At 33.4% G+C, this 20625-nt stretch overlaps 1 protein-coding gene across 1 annotated transcript; it reads left to right on the top strand.

Moving 5' to 3' along the window:
- The first annotated feature begins 18425 nt into the window (after positions 1-18425).
- Positions 18426-19396, top strand: LOC144848298 (uncharacterized). The gene is made up of 2 exons (XM_078705014.1): positions 18426-18660; positions 19250-19396. Exons 1-2 carry the CDS (start codon positions 18466-18468, stop codon positions 19394-19396), a joined length of 342 nt encoding a protein of 113 aa, XP_078561140.1. The 5' UTR covers positions 18426-18465.
- The last annotated feature ends 1229 nt before the right edge of the window (positions 19397-20625 follow it).

Below are 20625 nucleotides of genomic sequence, written 5' to 3' on the forward strand. Positions count from 1 at the left end.
TACGTCATACGAGCACGTCGAATTGGACAATTTTCGCACGTTTTTGATGAAAAAGTTCAAAAATTCGTCAAAATTATGCCTTTTTTTAAACAGTCATAATTTCTAAAATGCACGGTCAACTTTTTGTGGATGACATATTCTGGAAGTTGATGAGTTGTAGATATCAGATCATGTATTAATATGGCTAACCGGACATTGTGACGTCATCGTATGGCCACGCGAATATAAAATTTATGATTTTTGTATCTTTCGTCATAGCTCATCACATTTAATAGAGCGCATCTCCACTTATCCGTTTTCCATTTTCACCCCGATTTTGATATTGTCTAGGTCAATCAACTATCTTTCGCATGAGTTAAAAATATTTTAATTTTTATGACGTCATCATGCCTAAAAATTTAAATTACGTCTGGCATTAATTTCATCTTTACAGTAAATTTTAATCTGTTATAGCTCGTAAGAATAAAATGTGATAATCACGATTAAAACGTTTTCTGGAAGCTATTGGATTTTAGATACGAAATCATGTGAACATTTTGCCAATCGGATGTTGTGACGTCATCATATGGCCAGTTAAATAAAAAATGTCGTATTTTCATTTTTTGCGTCATAATTCATTACATTTAAATGAGCGCGCATCAATATTTCACGTATTCAAATTTCTTCTACACGTTAATATGTTGTTGCTGAGATAATTTCCTTCTGAAATTGCTACCTTCGCGTTTTATTTTAAAACCGTCAACATGTTAAAAATTGTAATAAATGGCAGGTCCCATAATTTCACTTATTCTACACTTATGTAATATGTATACATATTATACTATATATACTATATGACACAAAATTGACAGAATTCAGCACTAACAACATATCATATTCTTCAGTTCAGGTCATAATGCCATAATCTTTTTCTGTGTGCAATATTCCAACGTATGACGTGCACGTAGCGTTTGTCATGCGGATAACTAACTCGTCAAAGTGACGAGTTACATGTCTAGTTTATCTTCTTTCTTTCTGTATGATTTTTGTGTATCGCTTTTCTCTGAAACTTGCAAACATAACATTTTGTGAACTATGTTAACATTTTGACATTTATGTAACGTCGTCAAGCGAAGCTTTTCATGATGTTTACAATTGCGCAACGTGACGTACGCGCGATTTAACGATTTTCTCGTATTTAACATAGGTCAAAAACCAAATAACATTTTATATTGAAACTTTGCACAAATTTAATTTATATCATGCGCTAACTTTCTGTCGAACCAAAATTGCGTGTTTTACACAAAGTTACGCGCGCACGCGCATTTAAAATTTCAAAATGCGCTAAATTATTTTCTAATCAAGTTTCTACGCGTTTCATGTCGTTTTAAGCATGTAAAAAATTCCCACGCGTGCGCAAATTTTTACGTGTGCGGTGCGCACGTAGCATTGAAAACGTATTTTTTTCGCGTGATTTATGTTTTTCCAGCCTTTTCTAGTAATTTTACCAAATTTTAAACAATTTCGACTTAAAGATACGTCATACGAGCACGTCGAATTGGACAATTTGCGCGCGTTTTTTATGAAAAGGTTAAAAAATTCGTTTAAAATATGTATTTTTTTAAACCATCGTAATTTCTAAACTAGACGGTCAACTTTTTGTGGATGACATTTTCTGGAAGTTAATGAGTTGTAGATATCGGATCATGTATTAATATGGCTAACCGGACATTGTGACGTCATCGTATGGCCACGCTAATATAAAATTTAGGATTTTTGTATCTTTCGTCATAGCTCATCACATTTAATAGAGCGCATCTCCACTTATCCGTTTTCCATTTTCACCCAAATTTTGATATTGTCTATGTCAATCAACTGTCTTTCGCATGAATTAGAAATATTTTAATTTTTTTGACGTCATCATTCCTAAAAATTTAAATTACGTGTGGCATTAATTTCATCTTTACAGTAAATTTTAATCTGTTATAGCTCGTAAGAATAAAATTTGATAATCACGATTAAAACGTTTTATGGAAGCTATTGGATTTTAGATACGAAATCATGTGAAAATTTTGCCAATCGGATGTTGTGACGTCATCATATGGCCAGTTAAATGAAAAAAGTCGTATTTTCATCTTTTGCGTCATAATTCATTGCATTTAAAAGAGCGCGCATCAATATTTCACGTATTCAAATTTCTTTTGCACGTTAATATGTTGTTGCTGAGATAATATCCTTCCGAAATTGCTATCTTTGTATTTCATTTTGATGCCGTCGCCATGTTAAAAATTGCAATAAATAGCGGGTCCCGTAATTTCACCTATTCTACACTGTATGTGATATGGATACAGATTATACTGTGTATACTATATATGAATCAAAATAATAGAATTCAGCAATAATAACATATCATATTCTTCAGTTCAGGTCATAATGCCAACGTGGACACTTCCTTTTGTCCTCAACCTATCCCCTTAATGTTCGGTACGGTAAGGTACGTCGTTACACGTTCATGTTGCACCACTTGCGCGGCGGAAAACCAAACTCGTCAAAGTGACGAGTTACATGTCTAGTTTTTTTTTGGTTTTCCGCAACGAAGTTGCAGGAAAACCTCTTGTGATTGTACGAAATCATCATCATCTTTTTTTAGTTATCCGCTTAGTAGCGGATAACTCCTTGTAACTGTCCTGTTTCATCATCTTTTTTTTTTTCTGTATTCTTCTTTCTTTCTGTCATTTTTGTGTCACGCGTAACTCAAAAACGTGTAAACATAACATTTTATAACTTTGTCAACATGTGGGCGTTCACGTGAAGTTGTGCACCCGCTATTGTGAATGACGTCAGAGTTGCGCAACGTGACTTACGCGCGTTTTTATGAATTTCGCGTATTTAACATAGATCGAAAACCATATAACATTTTAATTTGAAACTTAGAAAAAGTTTAAGTTATATCTTGCGCTAACTGACTGTGAGGAAAAAATGGCATGTTTTACACGAAGTTACGCGCGCACGCGCGTTTAAATTTCAAAATGCGAAAAATCAATTTCTAATCAACTTTCTACGCGTTTTATGTCATTTTGAGCATGTCAAAAATTCCCACACGCGCGCATATTTTTATGCGCGCGGTGCGCACGTAGCGTTAAAAACAATTTTTTCCTCGTGATTTATGTTTTTCCAGCCTTTTCAAGTAATTTTACCAACTTTTAAACAATTTCGACTTAAAATTAACGTCATACCAGCACGTCGAATTGGATAATTTACGTACGTTTTTGATGAAAAAGTTCAAAAATTCCTTAAAATTTGTCAAAATTATACCTTTTTTAAAACAGTCGTAGTTTCTAAACTAAACGGTAAAAGTTATTTTTATTACGTATTCTGGAAGATGATGAGTTGTAGATATCGTATCATGCATCAATATTGCTAACAGGACATTGTGACGTCATCGTATGGCCATGCGAATATAAAATATAGGATTTTTGTATCTTTTGTCATAGAGCATCACATTTAATAGAGAGCATCTTCGCTTATCCGTTTTTCATTTTAACCCAGATTTTGATATTTTTTAGGTCAATCAACTACCTTTCGCATGGGTTAAAAATATTTTAATTTTTTTGACGTCATCATGTCTAAAAATGTAAATAACGTGGGTCACTTATTTTCATCTTTACAGTAACTTTCAATCTGTTATAGCTCGTCAGAATAAAAAGCGGTAATCATGATTAAAACGTTTTCTGGAAGCTATTGTATTGTAAATACGAATTCATATCAAAATTTTTCCAATCCGACGTTGTGACGTCATCATATGGCCAGTTGAACAAAAAAAATTGTATTTTCATCTTTTGCGTCATAGTTCATCACATTTAAAAGAGCGCGCATCTATATTTTACGTATTCAAATTTCTTCTACATGTTAATATGTTGTTGCTGAGATAATATCCTTCCGAAATTGGTATTTTAGTGTTTCATTTTGATACCGTCGCCATGTTAAAAAATGGAATAAATGGCGGGTCCCGCAATTTCACCTATTCTACACTGTATGTAATATGTATACAGATTATACTGTTTATACTGTATATACTATATGACACAAAATTGACAGAATTCAGCACTAACAACATATCATATTCTTCAGATCAGGTCATAATGCCATAATCTTTTTCTGGGTGCAAAATTCTAACGTATGACGTGCACGTGGCGTTTGTCGTGCGGATAACTAACTCGTCAAAGTGACGAGTTTCATGTCTAGTTAGTTATCCGCTTAGTAGCGGATAACTCCTTGTAACTGTCCTGTTTCATCATCTTTTTTTTTTTTTTTCTGTATTCTTCTTTCTTTCTGTCATTTTTGTGTCACGCGTAACTCAAAAACGTGTAAACATAACATTTTATAACTTTGTCAACATGTGGGCATTCACGTGAAGTTGTGCACCCGCTATTGTGAATGACGTCAGAGTTGCGCAACGTGACTTACGCGCGTTTTTATGAATTTCGCGTATTTAACATAGATCGAAAACCATATAACATTTTAATTTGAAACTTAGAAAAAGTTTAAGTTATATCTTGCGCTAACTGACTGTGGGAAAAAAATGGCATCTTTCACACGAAGTTACGCGCGCACGCGCGTTTAAAATTTTAAAATGCGAAAAATCAATTTCTAATCAACTTTCTACGCGTTTTATGTCATTTTGAGCATGTCAAAAATTCCCACGCGCGCGCATATTTTTACGCGTGCGGTGCGCACGTAGCGTTGAAAACAATTTTTTTCGCGTGATTTATGTTTTTCCAGCCTTTTCTAGTAATTTTACCAACTTTTAAACAATTTCGACTTAAAATTAACGTCATACGAGCACGTCGAATTGGATAATTTAAGTACGTTTTTTATGAAAAAGTTCAAAAATTCCTTAAAATTTGTCAAAATTATACCTTTTTTAAAACAGTCGTAGTTTCTAAACTAAACGGTAAAAGTTATTTTTATTACGTATTCTGGAAGATGATGAGTTGTAGATATCGTATCATGCATCAATATTGCTAACAGGACATTGTGACGTCATCGTATGGCCATGCGAATATAAAATATAGGATTTTTGTATCTTTCGTCATAGAGTATCACATTTAATAGAGCGCATCTCCACTTATCCGTTTTTCATTTTAACCCAGATTTTGATATTGTCTAGGTCAATCAACTACCTTTCGCATGGGTTAAAAATATTTTAATTTTTTTGACGTCATCATGTCTAAAAATGTAAATAACGTGGGTCACTTATTTTCATCTTTACAGTAACTTTCAATCTGTTATAGCTCATCAGAATAAAAAGCGGTAATCATGATTAAAACGTTTTCTGGAAGCTATTGGATTGTAGATACGAATTCATGTAAACATTTTGCCAATCGGTTGTTGTGACGTCATCATATGGCCAGTTGAATAAAAAAAGTCGTATTTTCATATTTTGCGTAATAGTTCATCACATTTAAAAGGGCGCGCATCTATATTTTACGTATTCAAATTTCTTCTACACGGTAATATGTTGTTGCTGAGATAATATCCTTCCGAAATTATTATTTTAGTGTTTCATTTTGATACCGTCGCCATGTTAAAAAATGGAATAAATGGCGGGTCCCGTAATTTCACCTATTCTACACTGTATGTAATATGTATACAGATTATACTGTTTATACTGTATATACTATATGACACAAAATTGACAGAATTCAGCACTAACAACATATCATATTCTTCAGATCAGGTCATAATGCCATAATCTTTTTCTGTGTGCAAAATTCTAACGTATGACGTGCACATGGCGTTTGTCGTGCGGATAACTAACTCGTCAAAGTGACGAGTTTCATGTCTAGTCTTGATCTTCTTTCTTTCTGTATGATTTTTGTGGAACGCTTTTCTCTAAAACTTGCAAACATAACATTTTGTAACTTTCTCAACATATCGTCATGCACATGAAGATGTGCTGCGAAGCTTTTCATGACGTTTACAATTGCGCAACGTGACTTACGCGTGATTTAACGATTTCCTCGTATTTAACATAGGTCGAAAACCAAATAACATTTCAAATTGAAACTTTCCAAAAGTTTAATTTATATCATGCGCTAACTTTCTGTTGAAAAAAAATTACGTGTTTTACATAAAGTTACGCGCGCACGCGCATTTAAAATTTCAAAATGCGCAAAATTATTTTCTAATCAACTTTCTACGCGTTTCATGTCATTTTAAGCATGTCAAAAATTCCCACGCGTGCGCAAATTTTTACGTGTGCGGTGCGCACGTAGCATTAAAAACATATATTTTTCGCGTGATTTATGTTTTTCCAGCCTCTTCTAGTAATTTTACCAACTTTTAAACAATTTGGATTTAAGGTTACGTCATACGAGCACGTCGAATTGGTCAATTTGCGCGCGTTTTTGATGAAAAAGTTCAGAAATTTGTCAAAATTATGCCTTTTTTTAAACAGTCGTAGTTTCTAAACTGCACGGTCAACTTTTTGTGGATGACATATTCTAGAAGTTGATGAGTTGTAGATATAGGATCATGTATCAATATGGCTAACCGGACATTGTGACGTCATCGTATGGCCACGCGAATATAAAATTTAGGATTTTTGTAGCTTTCGTCATAGCTTACCACATTGAATAGAGCGCATCTCCACTTATCCGTTTTCCATTTTCACCCCGATTTTGATATTGTCTAGGTCAATCAACTATCTTTCGCAGGAGTTAAAAATATTTTAATTTTTTTGACGTCATCATGCCTAAAAATTTAAATCACGTGTGGCATTAATTTCATCTTTACAGTAAATTTTAATCTGTTATAGCTCGTAAGAATAAAATGTGATAATCACGATTAAAACTTTTTCTGGAAGCTATTGGATTGTAGATACGAAACTATGTAAAAATTTTGCCAATCGGATGTTGTGACGTCATCATATGGCCAGTTAAATAAAAAAGGTCGTATTTTTATCTTTTGCGTCATAATTCATTACATTTAAAAGAGCGCGCATCAATATTTCACGTATTCAAATTTCTTCTACACGCTAATACGTTGTTGCTGAGTTAATTTCCTTTCGGAAATGCTACCTTCGCGTTTCATTTTAAAACCGGCAACATGTTAAAAATTGCAATAAATATCGGGTCCCGTAATTTCACCTATTCTACACTGTATGTGATATGGATACAGATTATACTGTGTATACTATATATGAATTTAAATAATAAAATTCAGCAATAACAACACATCATATTCTTCAGTTCAGGTCATAATGCCAACGTGAACACTTCCTTTTGTCCTCAACCTATCCCCTTAATGTTAATGTTGCACCACTTGCGCGGCGGATAACCAAACTCGTCAAAGTGACGAGTTACATGTCTAGTTAGTTATCCGCATTCAGCGGATAACTCCTTGTAACTGTCCTGTTTCATCATCTTTTTTTTTTTTTTTTTCTGTATTATTAGTTATCCGCATTCAGCGGATAACTCCTTGTAACTGTCCTGTTTCATCATCTTTTTTTTTTTTTTTTTCTGTATTATTCTTCTTTCTTTCTGTCATTTTTGTGCAGAGCGTATCTCTAAAACTTGTAAAGTTAACATTTCATAACTTTGTCAACGTGTGGGCATTCACTTGAAGTTGTGCTTTTTTATTTTTGAATGACTTCAGAGTTGCGCAACATGACTTACGCGCGTTTTAACGAATTTCGCGTATTTAACATAAATCGAAAACCATATAACATTTTAAATTGAAACTTAGTAAAAGTTTAATTTATATCTTGCGCTAACTGACTGTGAAAAAAAAATGGCATGTTTCACACAAAGTTACGCGCGCACGCGCGTTTAAAATTTTAAAGTGCGAAAAAATAATTTCTAATCAACTTTCTACGCGTTTCATGTTATTTTAAGCATGTCAAAAATTACCACGCGCGCGCAATTTTTTACGCGCGCGGTGCGCACGTAGCGTTGATAACATACTTTTCCCGCATGATTTATGTTTTTCAAGCCTTTTATAGTACTTTTACCAACTTTTAAACAATTTCGACTTAAAATTACGTCATACGAGCACGTCGAATTGGATAATTTGCGCGCGTTTTTGATGAAAAAGTTCAAAAATTCGTCAAAATGATGCATTTTTTTAAACCGTCGTAGCTTCTAAACTAAACGGTAAAAATTATTTTTATTACATATTCTGGAAGTTAATGAGTTGTAGATATCGGATCATGCATTAATATGGCTAACCGGACATTGTGACGTCATCGTATGGCCACGCGAATATAAAATATAGGATTTTTGTATCTTTCATCATAGCTCATCACATTTAATAGAGCGCATCTCCAATTATCTGTTTTCCATTTTCACCCCGATTTTTATATTATCTAGGTCAATCAACTATCTTTCACATGAGTTAAAAATATTTTAATTTTTATGACGTCATCATGTCTAAAAATGAAAATAACGTGGGTCACTTATTTTCATCTTTACAGTAAATTTCAATCTTTTATAGCTCGTCAGAATAAAACGTGATAATCATTATTAAAACGTTTTCTGGAAGCTATTGGATTGTAGATACGAATTCATGTAAACATTTTGCCAATCGGATGTTGTGACGTCATCATATGGCCAGTTGAATAAAAAAAGTCGTATTTTCATATTTTGCGTAATAGTTCATCACATTTAAAAGGGCGCGCATCTATATTTTACGTATTCAAATTTCTTCTACACAGTAATATGTGGTTGCTGAGATAATGTCCTTCCGAAATTGCTATCTTAGTGTTTCATTTTGATACCGTCGCCATGTTGAAAATAAGAATAAACGGGGGGTCCCGTAATTTCACCTATTCTACACTGTATGTAACATGTATACAGATTATACCGTTTGCACTGTATATACTATATGACGCAAAATTGACAGAATTCAGCACTAACAGCATATGATATTCTTCAGTTCAGGTCATAATGCCATAATCTTTTTCCGTGTGCAAAATTCCAACGTATGACGTGCGCGTGGCGTTTGTCGTGCGGATAACTAACTCGTCAAAGTGACGAGTTTCATGTCTAGTTAGTTATCCGCATTCAGCGGATAACTCCTTGTAACTGTCCTGTTTCATCATCTTTTTTTTTTTTTTTTTCTGTATTATTCTTCTTTCTTTCTGTCATTTTTGTGCAGAGCGTATCTCTAAAACTTGTAAAGTTAACATTTCATAACTTTGTCAACATGGGGGCATTCACTTGAAGTTGTGCTTTTTTATTTTTGAATGACGTCAGAGTTGCGCAACATGACTTACGCGCGTTTTAACGAATTTCGCGTATTTAACATAAATCGAAAACCATATAACATTTTAAATTGAAACTTAGTAAAAGTTTAATTTATATCTTGCGCTAACTGACTGTGAAAAAAAAATGGCATGTTTCACACAAAGTTACGCGCGCACGCGCGTTTAAAATTTTAAAGTGCGAAAAAATAATTTCTAATCAACTTTCTACGCGTTTCATGTTATTTTAAGCATGTCAAAAATTACCACGCGCGCGCATTTTTTTACGCGCGCGGTGCGCACGTAGCGTTGATAGAATACTTTTCCCGCATGATCTATGTTTTTCAAGCCTTTTACAGTACTTTTACCAACTTTTAAACAATTTCGACTTAAAATTACGTCATACGAGCACGTCGAATTGGATAATTTGCGCGCGTTTTTGATGAAAAAGTTCAAAAATTCGTCAAAATGATGCATTTTTTTAAACCGTCGTAGCTTCTAAACTAAACGGTAAAAATTATTTTTATTACATATTCTGAAAGTTAATGAGTTGTAGATATCGGATCATGCATTAATATGGCTAACCGGACATTGTGACGTCATCGTATGGCCACGCGAATATAAAATATAGGATTTTTGTATCTTTCATCATAGCTCATCACATTTAATAGAGCGCATCTCCAATTATCTGTTTTCCATTTTCACCCCGATTTTTATATTATCTAGGTCAATCAACTATCTTTCACATGAGTTAAAAATATTTTAATTTTTATGACGTCATCATGTCTAAAAATGAAAATAACGTGGGTCACTTATTTTCATCTTTACAGTAAATTTCAATCTTTTATAGCTCGTCAGAATAAAACGTGATAATCATTATTAAAACGTTTTCTGGAAGCTATTGGATTGTAGATACGAATTCATGTAAACATTTTGCCAATCGGATGTTGTGACGTCATCATATGGCCAGTTGAATAAAAAAAGTCGTATTTTCATATTTTGCGTAATAGTTCATCACATTTAAAAGGGCGCGCATCTATATTTTACGTATTCAAATTTCTTCTACACGGTAATATGTGGTTGCTGAGATAATGTCCTTCCGAAATTGCTATCTTAGTGTTTCATTTTGATACCGTCGCCATGCTGAAAATAAGAATAAACGGGGGGTCCCGTAATTTCACCTATTCTACACTGTATGTAACATGTATACAGATTATACCGTTTGCACTGTATATACTATATGACGTAAAATTGACAGAATTCAGCACTAACAGCATATGATATTCTTCAGTTCAGGTCATAATGCCATAATCTTTTTCCGTGTGCAAAATTCCAAAGTATGACGTGCGCGTGGCGTTTGTCGTGCGGATAACTAACTCGTCAAAGTGACGAGTTCAAATCTAGTTCTTCTTTCTTTCTGTCATTTTTGTGCAGAGCGTATCTCTAAAACTTGTAAAGTTAACATTTCATAACTTTGTCAACATGGGGGCATTCACTTGAAGTTGTGCTTTTTTATTTTTGAATGACGTCAGAGTTGCGCAACATGACTTACGCGCGTTTTAACGAATTTCGCGTATTTAACATAAATCGAAAACCATATAACATTTTAAATTGAAACTTAGTAAAAGTTTAATTTATATCTTGCGCTAACTGACTGTGAAAAAAAAATGGCATGTTTCACACAAAGTTACGCGCGCACGCGCGTTTAAAATTTTAAAGTGCGAAAAAATAATTTCTAATCAACTTTCTACGCGTTTCATGTTATTTTAAGCATGTCAAAAATTACCACGCGCGCGCATTTTTTTACGCGCGCGGTGCGCACGTAGCGTTGATAGAATACTTTTCCCGCATGATCTATGTTTTTCAAGCCTTTTACAGTACTTTTACCAACTTTTAAACAATTTCGACTTAAAATTACGTCATACGAGCACGTCGAATTGGATAATTTGCGCGCGTTTTTGATGAAAAAGTTCAAAAATTCGTCAAAATGATGCATTTTTTTAAACCGTCGTAGCTTCTAAACTAAACGGTAAAAATTATTTTTATTACATATTCTGAAAGTTAATGAGTTGTAGATATCGGATCATGCATTAATATGGCTAACCGGACATTGTGACGTCATCGTATGGCCACGCGAATATAAAATATAGGATTTTTGTATCTTTCATCATAGCTCATCACATTTAATAGAGCGCATCTCCAATTATCTGTTTTCCATTTTCACCCCGATTTTTATATTATCTAGGTCAATCAACTATCTTTCACATGAGTTAAAAATATTTTAATTTTTATGACGTCATCATGTCTAAAAATGAAAATAACGTGGGTCACTTATTTTCATCTTTACAGTAAATTTCAATCTTTTATAGCTCGTCAGAATAAAACGTGATAATCATTATTAAAACGTTTTCTGGAAGCTATTGGATTGTAGATACGAATTCATGTAAACATTTTGCCAATCGGATGTTGTGACGTCATCATATGGCCAGTTGAATAAAAAAAGTCGTATTTTCATATTTTGCGTAATAGTTCATCACATTTAAAAGGGCGCGCATCTATATTTTACGTATTCAAATTTCTTCTACACGGTAATATGTGGTTGCTGAGATAATGTCCTTCCGAAATTGCTATCTTAGTGTTTCATTTTGATACCGTCGCCATGCTGAAAATAAGAATAAACGGGGGGTCCCGTAATTTCACCTATTCTACACTGTATGTAACATGTATACAGATTATACCGTTTGCACTGTATATACTATATGACGTAAAATTGACAGAATTCAGCACTAACAGCATATGATATTCTTCAGTTCAGGTCATAATGCCATAATCTTTTTCCGTGTGCAAAATTCCAAAGTATGACGTGCGCGTGGCGTTTGTCGTGCGGATAACTAACTCGTCAAAGTGACGAGTTCAAATCTAGTTAGTTATCCGCATTCAGCGGATAACTCCTTGTAACTGTCCTGTTTCATCATCTTTTTTTTTTTTTTTTTCTGTATTATTCTTCTTTCTTTCTGTCATTTTTGTGCAGAGCGTATCTCTAAAACTTGTAAAGTTAACATTTCATAACTTTGTCAACATGTGGGCATTCACTTGAAGTTGTGCTTTTTTATTTTTGAATGACGTCAGAGTTGCGCAACATGACTTACGCGCGTTTTAACGAATTTCGCGTATTTAACATAAATCGAAAACCATATAACATTTTAAATTGAAACTTAGTAAAAGTTTAATTTATATCTTGCGCTAACTGACTGTGAAAAAAAAATGGCATGTTTTACACAAAGTTACGCGCGCACGCGCGTTTAAAATTTCAAAATGCGAAAAATCAATTTCTAATCAACTTTCTACGCGTTTCATGTCATTTTAAGCATGTAAAAAATTCCCACGCGCGCGCATATTTTTACGCGCGTGGTGCGCACGTAGCGTTGAAAAGAATTTTTTTTCGCGTGATTTATGTTTTTTCAGCCTTTTCTAGTAATTTTACCAACTTTTAAACATTTTTGACTTAAAATTACGTCATACGGGCACGTTGAATTGGATAACTTACGTGCGTTTTTGATGAAAAAGTTCAAAAATTTGTCAAAATTATACCTTTTTTTAAACAGTCGTAGTTTCTAAACTAAACGGTAAAAGTTATTTTTATTACGTATTCTGAAAGTTGATGAGTTGTAGATATTGGATCATGCATTAATATGGCTAACCGGACATTGTGACGTCATCGTGTGGCCACGCGAATATAAAATATAGGATTTCTGTATCTTTCGTCTTAGCGTATCACATTTAATTGAGCGCATCTTCACTTATCCGTTTTCCATTTTCACCCCGATTTTGATATTTTGTAGGTAAATGAACTATCTTTCGTATGAGTTAAAAATATTTTAATTTGATGACGTCATCATGTTGAAAAAATTTAAATAACGTGGGTCACTTATTTTCTTCTTTAAAGTAACTTTCAATCTGTTATAGCTCGTCAGAATAAAAAGCTATAATCATGATTAAAACGTTTTCTGGAAGCTATTGGATTGTAGATACGAATTCATGTGAACATTTTTCCAATCCGACGTTGTGACGTCATTATATGGCCAGTTGAATAAAAAAAGTCGTATTTTCATCTTTTGCGTCATAGTTCATCACATTTAAAAGAGCGCGCATCTACATTTTACGTATTCAAATTTCTTCTACACGTTAACATGTTGTTGCTGAGATAATGTACTTCCGAAATTGCTATCTTAGTGTTTCATTTTGATACCGTCGCCATGTTAAAAATAAGAATAAACGGGGGGTCCCGTAATTTCACCTATTCTACACTGTATGTAACATGTATACAGATTATACCGTTTGCACTGTATATACTATATGACACAAAATTGACAGAATTCGGCACTAACAGCATATGATATTCTTCAGTTCAGCTCATAATGCCATAATCTTTTTCCGTGTGCAAAATTCCAACGTATGACGTGCGCGTGGCGTTTGTCGTGCGGATAACTAACTCGTCAAAGTGACGAGTTCAAGTCTAGTTTCATCTTCTTTCTTTCTGTATGATTTTTGTGTAACGCTTTTCTCTAAAACTTGCAAACATAACATTTTTTTAACTATGTTGACATTTTGACATTTATGTAACGTCGTCAAGCGAAGCTTTTCATGATGCTTACAATTGCGCAACGTGACGTACGCGCGATTTAACGATTTTCTCGTATTTAACATAGCTCGACAACCAAATAACATTTCAACTTGAAACTTTGCAAAAGTTTAATTTATATTATGCGCTAACTTTCTGTGGGAAAAAAATTGCGTGTTTTACACAAAGTTACGCGCGCACGCGCATTTAAAATTTCAAAATGCGCAAAATTAATTTATAATCAACTTTCTACGCGTTTCATGTCGTTTTAAGCATGTCAACAATTCCCACGCGTGCGCACATTTTTACGTGTGCGGTGCGCACGTAGCATTGAAAACGTATTTTTTTCGCGTGATTTATGTTTTTCCAGCCTTTTCTAGTATTTTTACCAAATTTTAAACAATTTCGACTTAAAGATACGTCATACGAGCACGTCGAATTGGACAATTTGCGCGCGTTTTTTATGAAAAGGTTAAAAAATTCGTTTAAAATATGCCTTTTTTTAAACAGTCGTAATTTCTAAACTAGACGGTCAACTTTTTGTGGATGGCATATTCTGGAAGTAGATGAGTTGTAGATATCGTATCAGGTATTAATATGGCTAACCGGACATTGTGACGTCATCGTATGGCCACGCGAATATAAAATTTAGGATTTTTGTATCTTTCGTCATAGCTTACCACATTGAATAGAGCGCATCTCCACTTATCCGTTTTCCATTTTCACCCCGATTTTGATATTGTCTAGGTCAATCAACTATCTTTCGCAGGAGTTAAAAATATTTTAATTTTTTTTACGTCATCATGCCTAAAAATGTAAATCACGTGTGGCATTAATTTCATCTTTACAGTAAATTTTAATCTGTTATAGCTCGTAAGAATAAAATGTGATAATCACGATTAAAACTTTTTCTGGAAGCTATTGGATTGTAGATACGAAACTATGTAAAAATGTTGCCAATCGGATGTTGTGACGTCATCATATGGCCAGTTAAATAAAAAAGGTCGTATTTTCATCTTTTGCGTCATAATTCATTACATTTAAAAGAGCGCGCATCAATATTTCACGTATTCAAATTTCTTCTACACGCTAATACGTTGTTGCTGAGATAATTTCCTTTCGGAAATGCTACCTTCGCGTTTCATTTTAAAACCGTCAACATGTTAAAAATTGCAATAAATATCGGGTCCCGTAATTTCACCTATTCTACACTGTATGTGATATGGATACAGATTATACTGTGTATACTATATATGAATTTAAATAATAAAATTCAGCAATAACAACATATCATATTCTTCAGTTCAGGTCATAATGCCAACGTGAACACTTCCTTTTGTCCTCAACCTATCCCCTTAATGTTAATGTTGCACCACTTGCGCGGCGGAAAACCAAACTCGTCAAAGTGACGAGTTACATGTCTAGTCTTTTTATTGTTTCTGTACACTATTTTGTGTAACAATTATCTCAAAAAGTTTAATGTCAATGATTACAAAAATTTCAGAATATCTTTCAAATAATATAACTTAATCCTAATAAGCTTTCCAGCGTGATCACTCATCCGTGACGACATTTATACGCCATTTTGCGAAATCACATTATCAATCATATCTCCATAATTCATTATCACATATTAATGAAATTCACAACACGTAAACTTCAGATCAAGGGTAAAAATATTAGCAAATAAAAACGCACGCGCACGTAGGTTCATGCGCGTGATATCGCGCGTTAAAAATTTAAAACGCTCAAAATTAAGTTTTGATCAATTTAGAGCATGAATTAGGCCATTTGCCTGTTTCAAAAAATTACTGCGCAAAAATGCGTTTTTGCGCACGCGATACTTAAAAAGCGTAAAAAACATGATTTTTTTTTACAAATCTCATTCTACTCACCATCCTTAGTACATTCACTAAATTTGAGTCAGTTCCGACTTAAAATAACGCTATACGAGCACGTTAAAAATGACAAAATGCGCACATTAATTTTACAAAAGTTCTGAAAATGGTGAAAAATAGGTCTTTTTTAAAATGAAAATAATTCTTCAGAATGCAAGATGACCCCCGATTTTTTTAACTTATTCTGGAAGCCATTGAGTTGTAGATATGAATTCATGTACACATTTTACGTACAAAATGTTTTGACGTCATCAAATGGCCACTTGAATTTAAAAATTAGGATTTGTTATCTTTTTGTGTAGATTATCACATTCAACAGAGCGCATCTTGGTTATGTGTGCTCGAATTTCGCACAACTTTCAGTATGTGCTTGCTTAATTAATTATCTTTATCATGAGTTGACACTATCTTCATTTTAATGACGTCATCACGCGTAAAAACTTGAATAACGTAGGCCGTGTAATTTCACCTTCGCAGTAAATTTGAATATCTTACAGCTCTTCAGAATTGAAGGTTACCTTGATGATTATAATTTATTATGAAAACTGATGAAATGTAGATATTAATTCATATAAAAATTAAGCCTATCGGATGTTGTGACGTTAACATATGGCCAGTTGAAGTGAAAAAGTAGTTTTTTTCATATTTTTCGTCAAAGTTATACACAATTCAAAGAGCGCGCACAGCGCTTCTACGTGCCAAATTTTTTTCCAAATCTTATATTTTTTTGCTCAATTAATTATCTTTCGAAATTATCATCTTAAAGTTTAGTTTGATAACGTCATCATGCCAAAAAATTAGAACATGTGTGTCCCGTAATTTCACCTATGCTACACTGTATATAGATATACAGTATATACTGTACATATTGTATATGGCATATAATAGGCACAACTCAGCGCTATAAGCATATAATAGGATGGCATACATCAACATTTTCCGATCGTATGTTAACGTACGTGCATGTTTAAAACAAATTAATTTCAGTAAAATGATAAAAATGATCACCTATAATTCGTCAAAGTGACGAATTAAATTCTAGTTTTCAAATTTATGTTGTTTTATTTTGATCAAATAAACTACTAGACTTTGTTGGAAATTTAAAGTTCAGATCTTGATCTGGCTTGCTTTGATTGCTATTACAGCAACGGATGTGTAAATCATTAAAAGCAACTGTAAATAATGTATGCAGCTACCAGCGTTTGTTAATTCATTAAAAAAAAGTACTGTCACGAAAACACTGTTAGGATAATAATTATGAATTATGAAATGTTAGCCAAGAGTAAACAAGTGAATAATTAAAATTATTCAAAAGCCTTCGTTCTTGAATAAACACTGTTGAGAATGATTTTAAAAAGTTTGTCAATACCAATATAACAAAACTAAATTAAACCATATTTATGTTATTAAAATTCTTATTTTTACCAACTGACTTTTGAAAAAAATGTAAAATGCAATTTAAGCTACAACTTTTTATACTGTATTTAAAGATGTGTTGTCCCTGAAATTTATGAAAAATAAAGATTTATAAAATCAGACTTTTAATAGGCCATTTTACAGTTTTAATGAAGTTATTCAATTCCATATAAAACAAATATTTTTAAAGATATCATAAGTGTTTGTTGAATCAAATCTTCCAAACATTATTAAACCAACTTTAGAAAGTTTCATTACAAATGATAACGTGTCAGAAGTCTTGTAGTTAGTTTGAAATGTAATGACATAATAGAGTAAAAAAAGCCTAAATAATAATCATAAAGTATAGGTTTAGACCTAAAAGCTGGTTCCACTAGGACGTAATGCAAGAATGTGAGTGAGTTGACCAATCACAAGCGACAGTTTGGATGATCCATTGCATCATGATTGGTCAAATTACATGTGTTGTGCTCACGTACTTGCGTTGCATCCAAGTAGAAAGTGTATGATATTAATATTAATAATAATTCAAAATTATTGTTCAATTTTGCATTAAGGGTTTTATTTTTAGGATTTTAGCATTTAGCACTTTTAAACCTTTTTGTATTTGCAACAATTTCTATTTTCTCATTGTGTTTTTTAACTTCTAGTATATTTTATGGTATATTGTATCAACTGCACATATATTAAATTGTGTGTTTATTTTTGTGCTATAATTATGATTTTTTTTTAAATATAATTTATTTTTCTTTTTTTTTTAAATTTCTTTCCTAATGTTCTTAAATGTTTATAAAGTTGTTAGTTGTCAAATATTTAAATTTCTTTGATGTGAGGTGGGTGAAAACATTCTTCTAAAATAGTATTATGTGTGTGCCTCTCTTGTTGAGAAATGGACTCTTTTCAACTGTGCAAACTACGTTAATTATTACCTCTATATAGTGCATGGAAGGGATGGACCTATTCTCATTCCTCAGCAGTATCTGCACATATTGTGTATAAAGAGTTATTTTAATCATTTTTTCAGTTATTGTGTGTGATATTAATTTTATATCGGATATAATAATTTGTTAAGCCTTGAAAATAATCCTTTTTTTTACTGTACTTTTAATCTTTCCTTGTAATATGAAATATAAATTGATGTTAATATTTATTTGAGCATATTCTATAACTTGTTTTTTACATTTTGTAGATGAAAATCCAGTACTGAATAAGATAAGGCAATATGATATAATGATAATATTACTAAAAATTATTTTTAAATTAATATGTTAATGTTTACTAAACCATTTAACATCATGTAAAATAAAATGAGAAGTCATCTACCACAAAAACTACTTTATATTCTACTAGTGCTTCTATTACAATTACTTTCAGTTTGTTTTTTTAATCAAAATGAGTTTACTAGTATTTGGTATGTTCCATTGTTGTTGCAGGGAGGTCAGCCAGCTGATTGGAGATCAGGAGCTTTTTCTGGACAGTTTGTGGCACCTAATCAACAAATGGTATGTCTCATTTCCTACATAATTTCTGAATTCACAGTTTTGTAGATATAACAAATAATAATAATTAATATGGAGCTTATTTCCTATGATCCATTTGTCATGTACAAAAAAGTTAAAATGATTCAAAAGCCTTCGTTCGTTATTGAATAAACTCTGTTGAGAATGATTAAGAAAAGTTTGTCAATACCAATCAATTCAATATAACAAAATAGATACATTTATACAAAGAATGTTCATGATTTTATAAAGTAAAGCTATGTTGACACGAATATTGGTCCTGCACTGCCCCGCATTGAATGCATTACAATGTGGGAATAATCATGTGTGCCATTTTGCGGAAAGTTGCACGTGCATGAAATGCATGCACAAATTTGCGTCTGCGTCCATATTCCTGAATGGTGCAATGATGCACACCATGGCCGCAGCCGTGTAGTTTATTGCGGGAAATGACACACATTTTATGACTAGGGTATGGTGCGTAAACTATGGCACAACATTGAATGTGAAACAGTGTGGGCAAAAATGTGTGCTAGTGTAAACGGGACATAACTAATCATTATAATAAGTGTTGATTACTTCTTTATTTTAGGGAATGAGAACAGGTATGGCATACAATGCAGTAGGAGCACAGCAAATACATAGACCACCAACACAGCAAAATACAGATCCATTTGTAAGTAGTCCATCCAGTAAGCGCCACAGTAAGCTCTGCAATCCAGAAAGCGCCGCAGTCTAGAAAGCGCCACAGTCCAGTAAGCGCCACAGTCTAGTAAGCTCTACAGTTCAGTAAGCGCCATAGTCCAGTAAGCTCTACAGTTCAGTAAGCGCCATAGTCCAGTAAGCACCGCAGTCTAGTAAGCGCCACAGTCCAGAAGCGCAACAGTCCAAAAAGCGCCACAGTCCAGTAAGCGCCACAGTCCAGTAAGCGCCACAGTCCAGTAAGTGCCACAGTCTAGTAAGTGCCACAGTCCACCAGTAACCTTCGCAGTCCAGTAAGCGGCACAGTCCAGTAAGTGCCACAGTCTAGTAAGTGCCACAGTCCAGTAAGCGCCACAGTCCAGTAAGCGCCACAGTCTAGTAAGTGCCACAGTCCACCAGTAACCTTTGCAGTCCAGTAAGCGGCACAGTCCAGTAAGCTCTACAGTCTAGTAAGTGCCACAGTCCAGTAAGCTCCACAGTCCAGTAAGCTTCGCAGTCCACAAAGTGCCACAGACCAGTAAGCGCTACAGTCCAGTAAGCGCCACAGTCCAGAAAGCGCCACAGTCCAGAAAGCGCCACAGTCCAAAAAGTGCCACAGTCTAGTAAGCGCCGCAGTCCAGTAAGCTCCGCAGTCTAGTAAACTCCACAGTAGTCCAGTAAGGTGCCACAAATTCAAAGTTTATTATTAAAATTGACAATTTTATTTTTTTTAAAGCAATTATTTACCAATTATTATATGCAGTAGATGCCTTTATTTTGATAATATAAATGCATTTATTTAATTAATTTGTATTTCATATTAAAATGAAATTAAAATTAAAGAGATACATACATTTGATAAATTTGTATTTCATAACAAAGGAAATAGTTACAATATTAAAGGGACAACCTTAGGACCCTAGAAAGTGTCCCTTTAATTGGGGGTGTCCCGTAAATAGGGGTGTCCCAAAGGAGGGGGTTCAACTTTATGTATATACATTAAATCAAATTAAGAATAGTCAACGTCTCTTTTTTTTGTTATGGTCATAGTATAAACACATTTTAGTAAGTAATTCCGAAAATCTTTATTTTATTTATTTCTGATTCTTCATTTGTCTTGTATTTTAATTGCTGCCATTGTTTTTAAAACATGAACCAAATACTTTTCCACCTGCAATACTGACCACATGTGCTCAATATGACCCCCAAGTGACCCCATATTAATTAATAAATTCAGTAACTGATTCATAATTGTAGATTAATTAACATTACTGTACTAAGACTATA

Source organism: Antedon bifida, chromosome 7, assembly GCF_963402885.1.
Source record: "Antedon bifida chromosome 7, ecAntBifi1.1, whole genome shotgun sequence".
In the NCBI taxonomy this organism is placed as follows: Eukaryota; Metazoa; Echinodermata; class Crinoidea; order Comatulida; family Antedonidae; genus Antedon; species Antedon bifida.

Excerpts from the sequence above, each read along its gene's own strand:
- LOC144848298 (XM_078705014.1), top strand. The coding sequence starts at position 18,466 with ATGAGAAGTCATCTACCACAAAAACTACTTTATATTCTACTAGTGCTT. Across the intron at positions 18,661-19,249 it reads TGGCACCTAATCAACAAATG|GGAATGAGAACAGGTATGGC; the intron begins GTATGTCTCATT and ends TCTTTATTTTAG.